Raw genomic sequence first — 16,671 nt, forward strand, 5'->3', positions numbered from 1 at the left:
CGCGTTTTTGCGAAATTAACACCTCGCCGGTGCCGAACGTGCCGGACGTGCCCCGATCGTTCTGGGTCAACGGTGCCGGATCGACTCCGTTCGTCCCTCGCTTCCGCCGCGACCCGATCACTTCCGGAATCCTCCGCGGGAACCATCGATCGGCAAATATTCGCGCCGTTTCCACCGTCGCGTCCCGTTGTCGCGCGTCGTTCCGCGCCATTTGCGAAATCCGGCAATTTTTCGTTCTTCTTCGAGTGCTCGCTCGATGGACTCTTTACCGGCAACGATTAATAAATCCGGAGTGGAATGCGGATTTGATGGATTTATGGGAAAAATGATTAGCTCGAATACGAAGCTATAATGATGTTAGAAGGATTTCAGAATATTGTTACATTATCTTCAACTTTGTCTAACCCTTGCTGTAAATGGTTAAGAAACACACTTTCGTTCGACCTCTGTTCTTTACGATTAACTACAAAAATATTAATCCGTGGTCTATTGTTCTGTATTTTAAAACATGGTAGTGCATACGAAAGTAGATCTCGGTATCTTGTATGCGTGGTGAAAATTTTATCGAAATCGATTAACCTAGAATCAAGCTACAGACGTTAAAGGATTTTAAAAACCGCAGATTTCTTGCAGCTTTTGGTCAAAACCGCGATCTTTGCGATCTTCAATTTGTTGTAACTCATAACAACGTGACTTGATTTCGATAAATATTATATACAAAATTTTCAACATGTATATGTTACTGAGATCTATCGAGACATTCTTTAAATTTTCGTTATAGGCTCAGATAAAAAAGTTGAAACACGAGAGATTTTTATTTTTTTGTCATTCCAAGTAATAGCAAAATTAAACGAAAAAAGAAGCATTTCGGTCATCGTCTAGTAGGCTAGACCCTCTATCACCTAATAAAAATTCAAGTGATTTAGTTCAGTGTTAAAATAGTTATTTCGTTTTAAAAGGTGTACGAACACTTTTATGGGCCACTGTATGAAATAATTGGTCATACAATAGAGCGTTGCTTGTCTGAACTTCATTTAATGGGACGAAATATTTGGCAAGGCCCGATGTAGTGAACTTCTGCTGAACTGCCATTATCTGAACTACCGTCGAGCGTTACTCTAATTATCTAAACATCTAGGATTTAAATATTGTTAACATCTGAGAAATAAATTAGTTATTTGGTTAAATGTACATATTTGAACGAGAGAAATTCCAAGTAGTGTGAATAATCTGCGAACTCCTATTATATGAATCTACCTGGTTACATGAACCGGTTGTCTACCACAGAGTTCACATAAATAAAATTCTACTATATATGAAGTTGATATGAAGTGGTAATCGTCGACTATTTTAATTGATTCATAAGCGTGTTTGAAGTAATCTTAGATGGAGAAGTAGGAAACTGTCAGTGGAAGTGGCATCCTATTATCTCGTGTTGCCAATGTCGTTATTTGTTCATGAAGTGTCTTCGTTTCTGTCGCACGTGATGTCCGCATATTTCGGTCGTATTGCGGTGGTCGTAAAAAGTTTAACAGACCGAAGCCGGCCGATCGTTCGTTGAAGCTTCGCTGGACTTCAAAACCAAGCAATTATCGTACCTGGTCAAAGGCAATCGATAGTATCAATTATCCCACTAATCTAAACTCATGGTAGTGCGAAGGTTGCCCCATTGCTAGCACCAGGATAGTATCACTTTATCGTCCGGTCGTGGTTGAGGCTGCCACTCAGTAAGGACTGGCTTAGTCGCGCGCGCATTTGCTCCCAGTACCGGCTAAATTTTCGCTATTCATTGTGTTGTGCTTATTCCTTTAAAAATAATAATAAATAATAATAATTATTATAATTATAATTCATAAGGATATGGGGAGGTCAGCATACAGGAGGTCAGCTACTAACAAAACAGTAAAGAAGCGAAAACCGTCGATAGCTAAAAGTCGATTAATAGGCTATCGGTCGATAAGCATTGGCAATCGAAAAGCCGATTAATAGGCTAGCGATCGATAAACATTGGCAATCGAAAAGCCGATAAATAGGCTAGCGGTCGATAAAGTGGTATCAACCCTCCGATCGCGAAGTCAAGGTGATCGCGTCTGAAGATCCGAGCAGTTCAGCAGTCGTTGACTCCGTCTATCCTCTACACCAGTCTACGCGAAGCAGAATAAAGTTCTGAATGAAATACAGGGATCGGGCGAGGGTGCAGCTCATTCTGAGATCGCGAGCGACGCGGGACTTCGACGAAGAGCGCGAGTCCCAAGAAAACATCGACACGGAGGTCTCTGAATGAATCTCGGAGCCACGAGTGGCTCGTACGTGAATAGCAACGGGCACAGCCGGCTTTATTATTCGGATTCTACCCTCCGTGGCGCCGCGGACCAGTCAAGTGTTATTCTAGAACGGATGCTCGCTCCCGCTGCTCCTATTGGAGTCGTTAAACTGTCGAGTCATGTGTCATCGGTCTGTCGTGCTATTCCTACGTGGACCCAGTGAGAATCGTCGTCGCGAACGTTTCTTTTCAACGTCGGGAACATCCCCTGGATCGGCCGAGACACTGCATAGAGCTTGCGATCACGAGGGATCAGGTGAGCGTATTCAAAAAATTCGCATTTGTTTTTCGATTGGGTTCTTTCTGTGATTTTACAGGCCCCGAAGAGACGGTGACGATTTAACGTAATTTATAACGTGTATTTTGAACATTTTGCTTTGCAACTATAGTACCAGAATCATACTCATCCGTTGGTAATTATCGAACCCCGAAACAATCCACAAAATGAGAGTCACTCGATCGATGAAACCGATTTGATTAATGACATTTTTGAATTCCGAATCTGTTAATTAAATTTCAGTGATTGTAGCCAAGGATTGAAAAGATTCTGAAAGTGACCGCTACAAATTGTTTTTTTATATCGGTTGTAACTGAAACAGTTTCGAAGAATCGAGAAGATTTCGGAACTGTTAAGAATAGAGAGTAATTAAACGGGTAAAACCGATTTTTCCTTCAACTCCGTTTTGCAACAGGCTATTCAGATAACAACGGATTGTAAGGGATAATAAATGCATCTGGATCGGTTTGTTTTTGTTTGCTTCCGTTGTTACAAAATAAAATTGTGCACCTTCCATTCCGGAAGTGGGAACTTTGTAAAGGATCAAGCCGAGCCACCCTCGCCCAAAACGAGGACCGCGAGCAAATATACAAAACTTCGTAGAGAAATAAGACACGATAAAATCTCATAAAGATCCTGATGTCTCGTCGAGGTGATGAGCCGTGGCCGAGTAGGCGAGGGGATTCGACGGGGTAAATTTAAACCGGCAGTCGAAATCTGTCGTGCACCCACGTGAAGCAAGATCTATCCCATATGTTGTGTCTTCCTTCGGCTGTCATCGTAGAAACCGATCCCAAACGACTTCTTATTACTTCTTCCTCTTTTAATCAATCGAGAACGTGTGAAGCTGATTTCCTATTTTGATTAGGGTTGAATTATAGCTAAACTGCAGACCTTTATACAAAATAAATGTTGTCTCCGTCAATTCAAGATATCGTATACTAAATAAATATTTGTTTCCCTCTTTAACAATTTTAAAAAGGTGATGGTAATACGCAGACATTTTAAAATTCGTTTCATTCTTGACCTCTCTTGGTCCTCTCTGTGCTCCCGTCCTGAATATTTAGCCTCGATAACTGTGCTCGATAAAAGTTTATACATTTAGCATACTTTAATAAACTCTGGTTTTTATAAATAAAATTTATTTTACCACTAATAACAATTTTTTATTAATAAAATTTCGTATTTGCATTTCTTCTCTTTAAAAATGTGGCACAGATGATTTGAGATTTGAGGTTATGTAGGCCTATCCTGTAGTAAGCGGTACAGTAAATAAACTACTAAAATTGAAGCTAAAAACGAAACTTCAGGTAAACAATCCTTATTTCGTTCTTCCGTAATCTTAGTACGTTTCATCAGTGCAATCAACATTGTTAATTAAGCTTTATAGAAAATTTCACGAATTCGTTACCAAAAAATTGGAATATTTTTTGTGGCATTACGAGAATTTCGATAAATATAAAGTTAATTACGCTTGAAAATAAACTGAAGGCACAATAATTGGCCAGCTGACAGTAACTGGTTTCACTACCCTAACCAATGAAAATATAAGGAAAGGAGGAAAATGTTAAAAATCCATTCATACCCGATTCAATTTCTAGAACACCGGTGTCATTTCTACAGCCAATATCGCGATCCCAAAAATCCAAAAAGTAATCGAACATCGATCGATCTCAAAAATCGTGTTTGGCAAGAGGTTTCATCCCCGGTGACGACCTGATTGCCGGCCGCGGCGGGCTCCGGCAATAATTGTCAGTTTGTCTGACTGTCGCCGCGGTTTCTAACTATAGAAACGAGTCCGCGAGTGACAGTAACGAATCCGCCAGCAGATTTTCGTTCTAGCAACGAGTCCTCCGCGACTCACCTCGACAATTAGGTCTCCTCCGTCTGTTACCAGCAGACACCAGTCGATTGGCGGTCGCCGCGTGGCTCGTAAAAGCCGCGAAAAAACGGCCTGGCAAAAATGAAATTGCGGCGAAGGAACTGGAAGGCGGCGGTAAACCTTGACCTCCGGGGATCGTGTACACACACGTATCCGGAGCACGCCGGTTTTTGCTGTTTCTTAAAATACATCGGACCTGCCAGGCAGACGCGAGCCTAATGGCGAGACCAGCGGGCCAACCTAGAATTTTCCTCGGACGGTTTTCATTACACCGATGCGTGATTCCCGCTAACGAGCGCATTCCAATTTTTACCCCGAAGCCTGGCCTTTCAATTTTTCAGAGTCGTAAACGATAATTGCGAAATTTTACTCGCATAACGGAAGCACGCAGTCCGACTGGGATGAGACGGAAATTTTCAGAAATTGTAAGCTCACCTGGCTGAGATCGGTCTCACTCGCACGGCCACCTTGATGTTCGCCATATTGTCATCCCGTGGACGACCACGATCGGTGTCATCCGGTTCCCATCTCTCAATCGTGCATCACAGGTCTCCCGAACACGCGATACGTTGCAACGTGTTTAACGACGGTGGTTCCAGGCTCCCTCCAATTGCATTCTGCAGAGGTGAAAACCGAACGCGACCAAGGATGCACACAGAATCGGCGGGGCAGAGGAGTTGAAGAAGCCGGCTGTGCGTGCACCGTGGCCGGGTGCACGTGTTGTACTGTTACGATGAAAATACCCTCGAGTCGCTTCCCAAGACCATTCGTTCGTGGTTTACCCCACCCAGGGAACGCGGACGAACTCGTTACATTTCGCCCGAACCGCTGCAAACGATCTGCCATCGGTGGCAATCGGCATCCTCCAATTCTTTTCATCCGTTCGAACCAGTTACGAGCGAATTCTATTTCGGCCATTCGATCTGCTTAATTAATTCATGCCACTAGTATCGTCCTCGCATGCTCCTCGATTTTGGAATGATATTGTGCTGTAAAATCTTTTGTTTCTATCGCTGTATTTTAATTTTCCTGGATTTAACGAATCCTGATATCGTAGTAACTATAGAATCGTTATTCTATATTGATAAGAAATCAACAATTTTATTAATTAACAACGTGGCTTAGACACGAAGCACCTTCTCACTTGGCTACTCTCTAGAAGGAACAGTGAATATTATTTCATGATCGTATAATTTGTAACCTTCAACTGTTCGTGATTCGTGTGTGACGGCTTTCAGAGTTCTGCTACTGGATGATAGTAATAATAATACTACATTCATTCACATTAATCATTTTCTCGTTTGCATTAACGCGAGGTTTACGGAAAATATAGAGCGACCGTGTTATATTGCTTCATAAAAATAATAAGCATATATGTATTCAGATTTTTAGCGATTATTATTATTATTATATACAGTGGGTAACGAAAGTATTCGAATACTAATATAACTTCGACCTCTGTGCCATATATTTAAATAAATATACATATATAAAAAAATTAAAATTAAAATAACATTTCGACTGAATTTTATAAGGCGTTCGAATACTTATGTTGCACGAAAATTCTATATTCCTTAATACGTAGATTAACGCTCAATTACGTAGATAACGTTTTACATTAAATCGAAAGTTTCTTGCTTTTTGACATTTATATACTCTACTTTAATATACATTATTATATTATAATATATTATAATAATATATATAATAATATATTATTATTATAATATACAGTATTCTTTCTCTTCAACGTATATTTATTTAAATACATGGTGTAGTAGTCGAAGTTATATTAGTGTTCGAATACTTTCGTTACTCACTGTATGCCGAATGAAACAAATTTATTGAATAAATTACCTATTTGTATGTATCTTTATATTAGATCAATAAGTATGAAGTACATTCTTTACTCAATAATTTTACTATAAAATCTACGCATTTGAAACGTGTCAAAATAACTTTACTTATCGTTTCTTTCCTCAATAATATTTTAAACACTCATCAGTGAAAGTTGCTAATGGCGTCATAAAATGTCTGCACTGGTTACGGTTGATAGAAAGTATGTAAACAGTCAGGCAGTAAATGATTCATCGTTCATCGAGTAGCCGATTCCTGAGCGCAGGAATCCGAGAAGCAGTACGAGAATCTCGAACTACCCCGAAAAGCTGAACAACAGAATTCGCCATACAGGTGCACAGATACATTCGCAACAGGAAAATTACGAAAATAATATTTGATCTGTTAATAGAAACTCTACTTTGTCAATATGCCGCGTAAATCTGGAATTACAGGCATCGAGGCGACTGGCGACTATTGTCTCCACTCGTTATCAACCCCCTGAAACCGTTGATTCGGCGACGAACGAAAAGGCGAAGCGGACTTTCAGCCAGCGCTTTGATGAACACGGATATTTTTAGGCTAGTGGAACGACTATAGTATATGTATATGTATTCTCTGCAAGTTGAGTCATCAAGGGACTCGGTCTACAATCATAAAGCGTGTGGTGCGCGTCAACGTTCATCGTAGCGGCCATTATTCCTCTTTGGTGGCCGTGAGGACCGTGAAGTACGAGAACGAGGTACTCAGCACCTGAAAATCGAATGATGCATTACGCGAGAACGTTATGTTAGAACGGAGAACGTTGACCGTTCGAATCGGCCGAAGCAGTTCGAAAGGCTCGGTAAGGGTTGAAAGGAGTTGAAAGTGATTCGCGCTCACCGTCGAGAAGCTCTCCAGGGACATACTGTAAAATTTAGCCGCCGTTATCTTGCTGGGGACCATCGACCGCATCATCATGATCATTAGCCTCGGGCAGTAGCGACTTTTCATCCATCCGCTGTTGTAGGCTGACAGACCCACCGACTCGCTCTGTTCGATCACTAATTATCGATTACTTTTCACACGGACTCGCTATCAAGAGTCAAGAAATGATCAAGAAACAATTAAGAAATCTGTGCTCTGTTCTCGAAAGAAGACACCGCAGTTTCCGAAACTTTTCTGGTTCCACCGCGTCAACAACAATTGATTTGTTCTCGAATGATCCGTCATTGGTCTTTTATGATTTATGCCCCATTTTATAGCTCGTAAAAATGAAGGAGAACGTCTGAAATGATACCATTACGTCGTATTCTCTGCATATATGAGCACTGTAGACAGCAATCGCGACCTCGGGAACCTTCTTCCGAAGAACAGAGCTGGATGTTGATCGCGAAGGCGTCGTATCAAAGACCCCCGAAGTCGATTAAAAGCGTCGAGATCTCGAGATCGCCCGCGATCCACTTCTATTTTCTGCCCGCGATTACTTTGACCACTCAAGATTGCCCGGTTGGTATAGTACCTTCGGGCACCTCGTTCTCTTTGGGTTTCTAACACATTCGTGATTCTAATTATAATTGCAACTTCCGAGTGACTAATGCCTGTTCCTCCATGCTGATTTCCCCGGGTTGCAGTCCCGGGCACAGAGAGAATAATTCAATAGCCCCGGGACGAGGAAAACTCTGGTTCTGCTCGAGAAGGAACCTGATCAATCCAATTCGCGGGAGCTTCGACCGCTTCGATTAAAGGAACGAGTCGCGAGTTAACAGGGTACACCGGTTCGAAAAATCAAAACCTAATTCTCTGCGCGCATTTACAAATATTTTGTTGGAACAGTCCCATCGTTATTGTGGAAGCGATAAGAGACTGAATGTAACGAAGCAAAAAAACAACCGAACCGAATAAACAAAGCTGTTCATCTCTACACTACAATATCTCAAATTCGGTATTCAACTGTCAACAACTTCAAGATGTATACCTAAATATTTGGATGTAGAGTACTATTCTCCATAGGATAGAGTTCGAATAACTACAGTGAGTTGTTAGACAGCTTTACAATTTTCAACATTCTCGCGCCTGAGAAATCAATTTTTTAACAGCGCTGTATTTATATTATATGAATAATATTAGCATAAATAACGGAATGTATTCAGTCGTTTCTTAACCAAATAGCTGTTGCGAACTTTTTGAAAAGTGTGCAAGTTACTATAATTATACCGTATACAGGACGTTCCAAAATTATGGTATTTCTGGGAAATGATTATAGTATTAAAAATATAAATTATGGTATCTCCTGAGGTCATTCGAAGTAACTTTTTCCTCAGCGTAAATGCAATCCGGAATTTCGTTTACGAGTTATTAACGAAAAACACTGACCAATAAGAGGCGAGATCGACTAGCGCCATGCGGCAGAGCCAATCAGCGGAACCAGGATTCTTGGTTCTCGTTGGCTCGGTCGCCTTGTGCTAACCGTTGGCTCTCCTTTCTCATTGGTCACTGTTTCTCGTGAAAAAAAGTTACTTCTAATGATCTCGGAAATCCCTCATTTCCCGGAAGTACCATAATTTTAATACACCCTATACATCTGAGTTCCTTCGTATTTTGTTTAAACGCGTCACGATCGTACTTCAGAGTTACAGTAAATTCTCTCCAATTGTCCTTCAGCTTATAGACAAAAATGGACAATTCGTGAAGAGAAGATACGATTATTCGAGTCTCGTTGCTCGATTTTATGGTCACCGATTGCCAACAACAATTCCTTCTCCCAAATTGACCATTTTTTCGCAGAATCTGAGCGTTAATTAGGGAGATTTTACCGTAGTTAAGAAAGAGTCTTTGTAAGTTCAACGATCCAAGTCAAACAATACGAGGCCGATCGCATTGACCGGCATGGAGACTTAGCGTTAAGATCGATAGCGGCTGGTCCTCGATCGAATCTACGAGGGTAAGGCGTTCTATGATTGTAGTTGGGTCAGTTTTTCTTCGTTTACCTCCTCGATCAACCCGTCCCCGCTGAAGCTGAACATGAACAACTCGAGGATTGCGGAATTCAAGAAGGTCGAGTACTTCATCAGACGTCCCTTGTCCTCCATCATCTGGAATGATTAGTTGTTATTCACCACATATATCTCGACAACGCAGTGAACGCACCGAGGTGATCTGGAATCCGGCGAAGCAGATCAGGCCGGTGCTAATAACGAATTGACCCAATGCCAGAACGTTTATGATCCTCTCCAGCGCGTCCGCAAACCTGGAAACGAACAGCTAATGATCAAAGGGATGGAAAATTGTTCAGTGATTGTGTCGTGTCCGTAGGAAGCTTAATCATTCGCTTTTTAACACGAAACGTACCGCTGCAGATCAAATGACCAGTTTCACATTTTTTATTTGATAATTATTGAAATCATACAGCTGCACCATGCGAAATTGTTGGATATTATTTCTTTATCCGACCGCTCAAAATCATCGAAATTGTGATAACTTTCAGTGAATTCAATCTTATCACATTTTTATAAAACAATTATCAGTCACTTGTAGATTTTGGAACGTTTAGTGTTAACTAGGCAGTTTCTAAATTTACGAAAAAAATTCGTGCAAGAATGAGATCGTCGAAAGTGTTAATATAATTATATTTACAATGATAAAATAATAATAATTATAAAAAAATTTATAATAATAATTTATAATATATAATTATATTTATTATAATACTTATAATTAAAATAAAATGTTAATATTTGGTCAAGTAATGCTCACTCTATTGCCTTTTGATGACGAATTATGCACTCTCTCATAACGGAAGAGGAGTCAGGATCCTTGCCGTTTATAGCCTCCAGCCTCTTCCGTAGGACCGCAAATTTTGCCGATCCGTGCATTATCACTATTAAGTTGAAGCTGGTTGCGCCGGCGATCATGCTACCGCCGAAACCGCCAGCAGTTACATTGAACAAGTAGAAAAACTCGAAGATCGGTGATACAGTGTGGTTGATGAAGAAATAGCCGCGAAATGGCAGTATTTTTTCGTTCCCTGCCACGTAAATCTGTAAGGAATTGTTTTAAGTCCTATTGAAACCGACTCAATCAGTTACAAAAACCGTTTGTTTCGAATTTGTTTTGTTTCACAACTTCCTATAGTTTATTTTGGATAATCCTGTATTTATAGCAAAGACGTCAACTTAGAATCTTCACGAGCATTAATATCACAAGAATCATCGTCAAACATCACCGTTGAACTGTCTCCAATCATTTCCAAGGGAACTCATACCTACTTGTGCTTAACTGTTTGCGTACCACGAGCCACTTTCGCGCTCTTCAGATTTTGTGTCGAGAAAAGCCAGGGCATTTGGCCGAAACAGACGACTGACGGCCCACCCGAAATTTGTCGAAACGCGCTGTCTTTCAGACGCATGTATACGTCGCGCGTCGCATCGCTGTCAGTAATCCAATTTGCATTTTGTTGTTACCTATTCTACATTAATAGTATATATGTTTTCATTCATAACGTTTTATTTTATGTTTCACAGCTTTTTCGACGCATAATCGAAGGAGCGCTATTGCGCTCTTCGGCTCTTTTCGACACGCAATCGAAGAAGCGCGATCGCGCTCTTTAGCGCTTCTCGATCCTGTTTTTTCAGAACCATCTTGTACGCAAACGGTTAAGATTTCAACCTAGAGTTGTTTGTAGATTAAGTGTCCGGAGGGTGTACGTACTTCGAGAAGCGGAATGCACATGAACATGACAATGGTGACGGCGACGGTGCTGATGAAGTACTTGGCCAGCCGGAAGGCGAACATTGTCTTCTCGGCCATGATCGTTCTGTCCTCGTAAGAAGACATGGTCCAGTCCTCGCGCATTGTGTTCACCACGTACAGCATGTCCTTTTGATGAGCGGTGTAGACCAGCAGCCGGACGACGCACAGGTAGAAGGCTGTACAAATTAGGGCGCACTCGGTCGCCTCGTCCAGGTCACTGAGATTGTGGACCACGTCGGCCGTCACCGCGAACGACATCACGACCACCTGTGCACCCAGCCTCGCAATGAACAAATGAAACACCCACTGAGCCGGACCAATTATATTTTCTTTAATTCGGGGCACCGCGATCTCACCAGGAAAAACATGCAGAACAGATGAATTCTTCTGAACAATACTGTCGACCTGCTGCTGTCCTCAGACAACGGCCAGATGGAGATTATTCTCCCGGTCGTCATTATGGGCTTAATGAGTTTGTCGTATTGTTCGCCGGCGTAGATTTGGAAGTTCATTCTTCCGGTGTGGTCTGCTTGATACAGAGCTTTATTAGCAACGTGGTGCATTAAATCGACACGGAGATGCAGCATCTACGGTCTACATCTGTGTGAAAAAACTACCCGGGATTTATATGCTAAACGAAAACTACTCATTTGTTCGTCAAAATTATTTATAATTTATAAATAATAGACGGTAATTCCAGACACATTTGCTAATCCTAAAGATTACGAAGCCAGCTAGGTGTTTGCTTTCTTAAAGGAACGCACTTTGAAAACAATTTCGATTTTCAATTGATTGCAAAAGCTATTTAATCGTTAAGGTCGGTCTTACGCTGCAGAATCAGCATTACGTGTAGTTACCTTTCAGTGTGCCTCAAGGATTGTTCTACCTTCCAGGACGATCGCAACCATACTTGACGGTCGAAAGAGGAATATTCTCGCGAAACTGTGGGAACATCGATCCGTCAGACATATCTTATCATTTCATGGTAGGCGTATCCTGGGGAATCGAAGTTCGACATCATCAAGTATTACCGTCAGCTTCAGGAAGGTAATGATATGGCTGAGGAAGGATGTCGAAATAACTTAAACTACCCACCTAGACCAGCTCTTTACACAAATGTACATCTATACCTGTACTTTCGCGTCTCAAAGTATACACATTTTCTGAGTTCATTATATCAAATTTCGGTATTCGACTTTTCTTCTTCGTATAACTTATTTTTCCTCTGCTGCGAATGCTGGTGAAAAAGTTGTGCAATCTTTTTCGTTCGCAGGAGAGACAAGAAGTTGTACCTGCAGGAAGAGGCAAGTAGTTACTCACTTTCTATAAATTAGTAATTTAAAAAATATAATATATATAATAATTATATATATATATAATAATATATATAATTATATTATATATTATATTATATTATTATATTATAATATATATAATAATTATATTAATAATATATATAACTATAATATATAACTAATATATATATATAATAATTTAAATAGTGACGCACTTATTTAAGTTTAATATCCGTCGTGGATATTAAATTATTTGCTGTACAAATATTTCTCAGATAATAGTTGCATTGCAGAATGGAATAATTACTGCCATTTCGTTAAGATAAAATGATGATTATTTATTCGATACGGTTGCAAGTACAATTCATTGCGTTAAGTTAAAACCCATTATGAAGCATTCCCAGAATGCAGAATACGTCCCTGTCCAACCCTCCTGGAAGAATCTAAATAACTCGGTAATTAATGGCTCACAGTTTATTTTGTTGATTTCAAAATGTACGTGTTGTTTCTACATATCGATTTCACACCACAGACTACCATAAATCGTAACATAATCATATTATTCTTGGAAGCCTGTTTATTGTTGCAAATATAGAAACAATTTATTATTTGTTACAGCTACAAATGATTCTCGCCGTAAGAAAATTGTGTACGCAGGAAATAACATAAAGTCTGCTAATTTAGACTTCAAAATAATATTTTAAACATATGGAAATGTTCAGGAGAATTTCTTGCATCTACATCATGCAAGCAAAGTATATTTATTCTTGCAAATATCGAGGACACATGAGCGTGCTGATTTTGCTATAAGATACAGTATAAAATCTAGCTCGAATCATTTACTCCTGAAAATATAAACATAGCGCCAGTACACGTAGTGGCAAAATGGTGAAACTGTTCGCCAAAATTATCTACAGATGATAATACAGGATTTGCTATTCTGACACAGGTGGCACTACTTTGTTAAACCTATAGCGATTGCAGATAATGTAGATTTCTGTACATATTTGATTCCTACGCACAGTTAGCATCCGTACTCGAATATTTGAGTAGCTTAAAATCTGGACCAAGCAGGGACTCGGTTTTCGAGCCGAATCGAGTATTTGGTAAAATCGAACGGCTCGATGAATCGAGTAACTCAAAAGAAAAATATCTAAAAATATTTAAAAATATCTAAAATAAAGCAGTAATATGTATAATATGCTTATTGTACGAAATGCATTCGAACTGCTCACTTACTCGATTTTTCAAGTACTCGGCTCAGATCGATTATTCAAGCTGAATGATACCTGACTCGTGTTTTGCAGGTACTCGAACAGCTCTAGTTTGGATATTTATGAATTAATGTTTTGTTACAGATAATTATAGATATGATTTCTGTTCTGTGATTTCGTCTGTGAAGACCCTTGTCTGCGATACGAATACTAAATATGCGGTTAATATTAAAGTTGTCGAAAAAATTGAAAATTAAAAATATTAAAATAATAGAAATTTACATCCTCTACATCCGCTACAATTTTACGAGTTGTAATCTGTCATCTAGCGGAGAGAATCGGAACTAAATTGTTCAACAGTTTGAGCGTTCTACCACTATGTGGATTGGCGCTGCTTGTAGGTTTTCGGTAGCAGATGATTCGTGCCACCGTATACACGGTATCTTATGGAAGAGTCAGTGCGAATCATTTGTGGCGGGAATAAATATTCGATATTGTCTATTTTATCAAGAATAAATAATCATTTTGACATCATATCAATACAGAAAAATCTTGCGAACATTCCTCTATACTCAGTGATTTTGTAAATCTCCGAATTGCTAGATTTGTTCTCAACGCTTACCGACCGATAGCCTCGGCTTTTTACTCAGACCAGTTGCCTTCGATTGTTACGGCACAATCAATGGTGTGTTATCTATTATTGAGATAAAAGTGTTAGATTGAACTACTGTGAGCCTCCCATATTATTTTACAATTTTTTACATATGAATGATTTTTTTTACAGATGAATAAAATATATAAAATAGATAAAATAAATATTGTTTAATGTTAATGTCATGCAAATATAAAAATGTTATTAGACTTAGTTACCGTATAATAACAGAAGGCGAATAATATATAAAATAATAATAAACAAAGTTTATTATAATAAAATACATGTTTATTATAATTATCGCTTATAGAAATTTAACATTTCTTTACGCGAAGGAAAAAGCGCATATAAGTGTAAATAAGTGGCAAAGCCAACCCAAATACTACTACTACTACTGCTACTACTTCTGTTATTACTGCTGCTACTGCTACTACTGCTACCATTGCTACTACTACTATCATATTACTGCAGCGAGTGCAGCGAGTACCAATTCTGGTCGCTTTTCCTTGACCGCTGCATTCAATTTGTCCAGTTGCTAACATTCACGGGTAATAAAAAATAACATAATAATAATAATAGTTTTATAATATAACATTCACGGATATCATAAAAATAGGAGTGAGAGACATTTATAACTGAAATCGACAATTACTTAGTTGCCAACCCAAAACATTGCCCCAATCGCCAAACGCTTGCCTCAGAGGAGAATTCGAACGCCGCGTTCGAAGTGACCTTTTTTGCTAATCAACCATTCGGCGATGTGCGCCTGACGCACATTGTTCATAAAAATAATTACACTTTATATCGTATCTATGTAATACATGTTTCATAAACATTATTTCCACCGTCTAAATGTCCGTGCCGTATAAACTTGTTCCCTCCAAATAATATTTAGCATTCGTAGTAGAAATGAAATATACAGGATATTCGCTTAAATTCGCATAAACATTATTTCCACCGTGTAAATGTTCGTGCCGTATAAACTAGTTGCCTTCAAATGATATCTAGCATTCGTAGTAGAAATGAAATATACAAGATATTCGCTTCATGCTAACGTGCCTAGTTTAACGCGAACTATCGGTAACGCCGAGTGCGACACGAAATGGTAAGGGTGCTTTAGAATCCGAAGCCCAATTTTGCGTGACAAAAATTTACTTTGGGTGCTAGAACAGACGAGGTATACCAGCTTAAATTATTGAAATATCGACAACGATCGGAACCTCTAACTATCCATGAAAAACAGCGTCATCATCTTAATCTATAGCAACAATTGACCGTTGATAAAATTGTCTACCAGTTTGTCCGTTTTGCCGGTACACCGAACGGCGCTAAATTTAGATTTTTACCGAGCAAATGATTCTTACCGGGATTTACATTGTTCCTTACAGCAATCGCAGAGCGAAATGACTCGTGCCAGATGTGTACAATTCATTTTGAAATTCTATATTTTTCGTTGCAATTTCATTATCCCCAATCGAATTGTAACAGAATACAATGTATTAGAACGCTGCGAGTGCCGCGGAAACGAGGCTCTCGAGCCCCGCAAAATCGAGCTACGAAAATAAATAGACAGTTCTATTCCTATGTCCCGTTTGTGCGGGACGCAGTCGTCATCTGCGGCACAGTGCTGAAGTATAACTTGTCGCGATAGTATTTTTTTTTTTCATTAAAATGTCGGACATACTGATGACAGATTTGAAACACTTACGACGACTTGATTTAACAAGTTTAGATCTGCAACAACTGACGGCCTTGAGGCAACAACTGGACCACGAACTCGATCTCTTCCAGGACTCGTTGCAAACATTAAAAACCGCGCAGAGTGAATTTCAGGATTCGGAAACGTGCCTCGAAAAGATTCCCACTATGAAAGGTAAGACGCGACGATTGTATCGATACGAAACCATTCCGAATGTGTCTAACGACTCTTTTCACAGAAAATGACATTCTCGTGCCATTGACTGGATCGATGTTTGTTACGGGAAGATTGAAAGACGCGGATAACGTGTTCATCGACATCGGAGCTGGATATTTTACCGAACAAAATGTCACCGAGGCGAAAGAATATTTCAACCGAAAATCTGATCATATCATAGAACAAATGGACAAAATAGAGCAATTAGGGTTCGACAAAAGCAAAATTAGAGATCAAGTCGTAGATATCATGGATATGAAACTCCAAAGTCGAGCGTTTAAACAAATCGTAGGCCGTACGTAACATAAAAATATCGATACATTAAGAGTTCGAATATTGTAATCGAGTGGTATCATTTCGCATTTAAATTGTAGTTAGTTTGATTTATATAAAAAGTTGCAATATTGTTTGCTTCTGTAAAGCACAATAAATTTGAATAAACTCCAATGGTATTTTATTTCATGCCGCAAACAAAATAATTTAATTATACCAGCCTGTTTGCGACACGATATTTTACAAAATAAAATTAATGTTTCGTATCATCGT

General features: G+C 39.4%; 3 protein-coding genes across 7 annotated transcripts in view; 1 reads left to right on the top strand and 2 right to left on the bottom strand.

The window, feature by feature from the left end:
* The window catches only part of LOC117219261 (uncharacterized), a 57,031-nt gene extending 51,442 nt beyond the window's left edge, over nt 1-5,589 (bottom strand). For both annotated transcript variants that reach the window (XM_033468250.2, XM_033468249.2), the window contains exon 1: nt 4,918-5,589. In XM_033468250.2, the coding sequence (XP_033324141.2) occupies nt 4,918-4,964 (47 nt within the window). In that variant the 5' untranslated portion in view covers nt 4,965-5,589. The remainder of the gene's footprint in view (nt 1-4,917) is intronic.
* A 1,324-nt stretch (nt 5,590-6,913) lies between these two features.
* Nucleotides 6,914-12,001, bottom strand: LOC117219297 (odorant receptor 13a). 3 transcript variants are annotated; one of them, XM_033468335.2, is made up of 8 exons: nt 11,907-12,001; nt 11,406-11,575; nt 11,008-11,316; nt 10,054-10,337; nt 9,448-9,547; nt 9,288-9,392; nt 7,201-7,350; nt 6,914-7,071 (listed from the first exon to the last, which is right to left on the bottom strand). In XM_033468335.2, the coding sequence occupies exons 2-8, from the start codon at nt 11,559-11,561 to the stop codon at nt 7,015-7,017; spliced, it is 1,161 nt and encodes a 386-aa protein (XP_033324226.1). In that variant the 5' UTR covers nt 11,562-11,575; nt 11,907-12,001; the 3' UTR covers nt 6,914-7,014. The 3 variants fall into 3 exon arrangements, with proteins under 3 accessions (XP_033324226.1, XP_076374699.1, XP_076374700.1); XM_076518584.1 differs by having other exon boundaries at nt 11,008-11,355; XM_076518585.1 differs by lacking the exon at nt 6,914-7,071 and having other exon boundaries at nt 7,226-7,361; nt 11,008-11,355.
* Nucleotides 12,002-12,202: 201 nt separating this feature from the next.
* On the top strand, nt 12,203-16,572 carry LOC117219272 (prefoldin subunit 5). Of its 2 annotated transcripts, XM_076518586.1 has the most exons (3): nt 12,203-12,353; nt 15,943-16,083; nt 16,148-16,572. In XM_076518586.1, the coding sequence occupies exons 1-3, from the start codon at nt 12,284-12,286 to the stop codon at nt 16,426-16,428; spliced, it is 492 nt and encodes a 163-aa protein (XP_076374701.1). In that variant the 5' UTR covers nt 12,203-12,283; the 3' UTR covers nt 16,429-16,572. The 2 variants fall into 2 exon arrangements, with proteins under 2 accessions (XP_076374701.1, XP_033324163.2); XM_033468272.2 differs by lacking the exon at nt 12,203-12,353 and having other exon boundaries at nt 14,721-16,083.
* The last annotated feature ends 99 nt before the right edge of the window (nt 16,573-16,671 follow it).

Source organism: Megalopta genalis, chromosome 2, assembly GCF_051020955.1.
Source record: "Megalopta genalis isolate 19385.01 chromosome 2, iyMegGena1_principal, whole genome shotgun sequence".
Classification (NCBI taxonomy): Eukaryota; Metazoa; Arthropoda; class Insecta; order Hymenoptera; family Halictidae; genus Megalopta; species Megalopta genalis.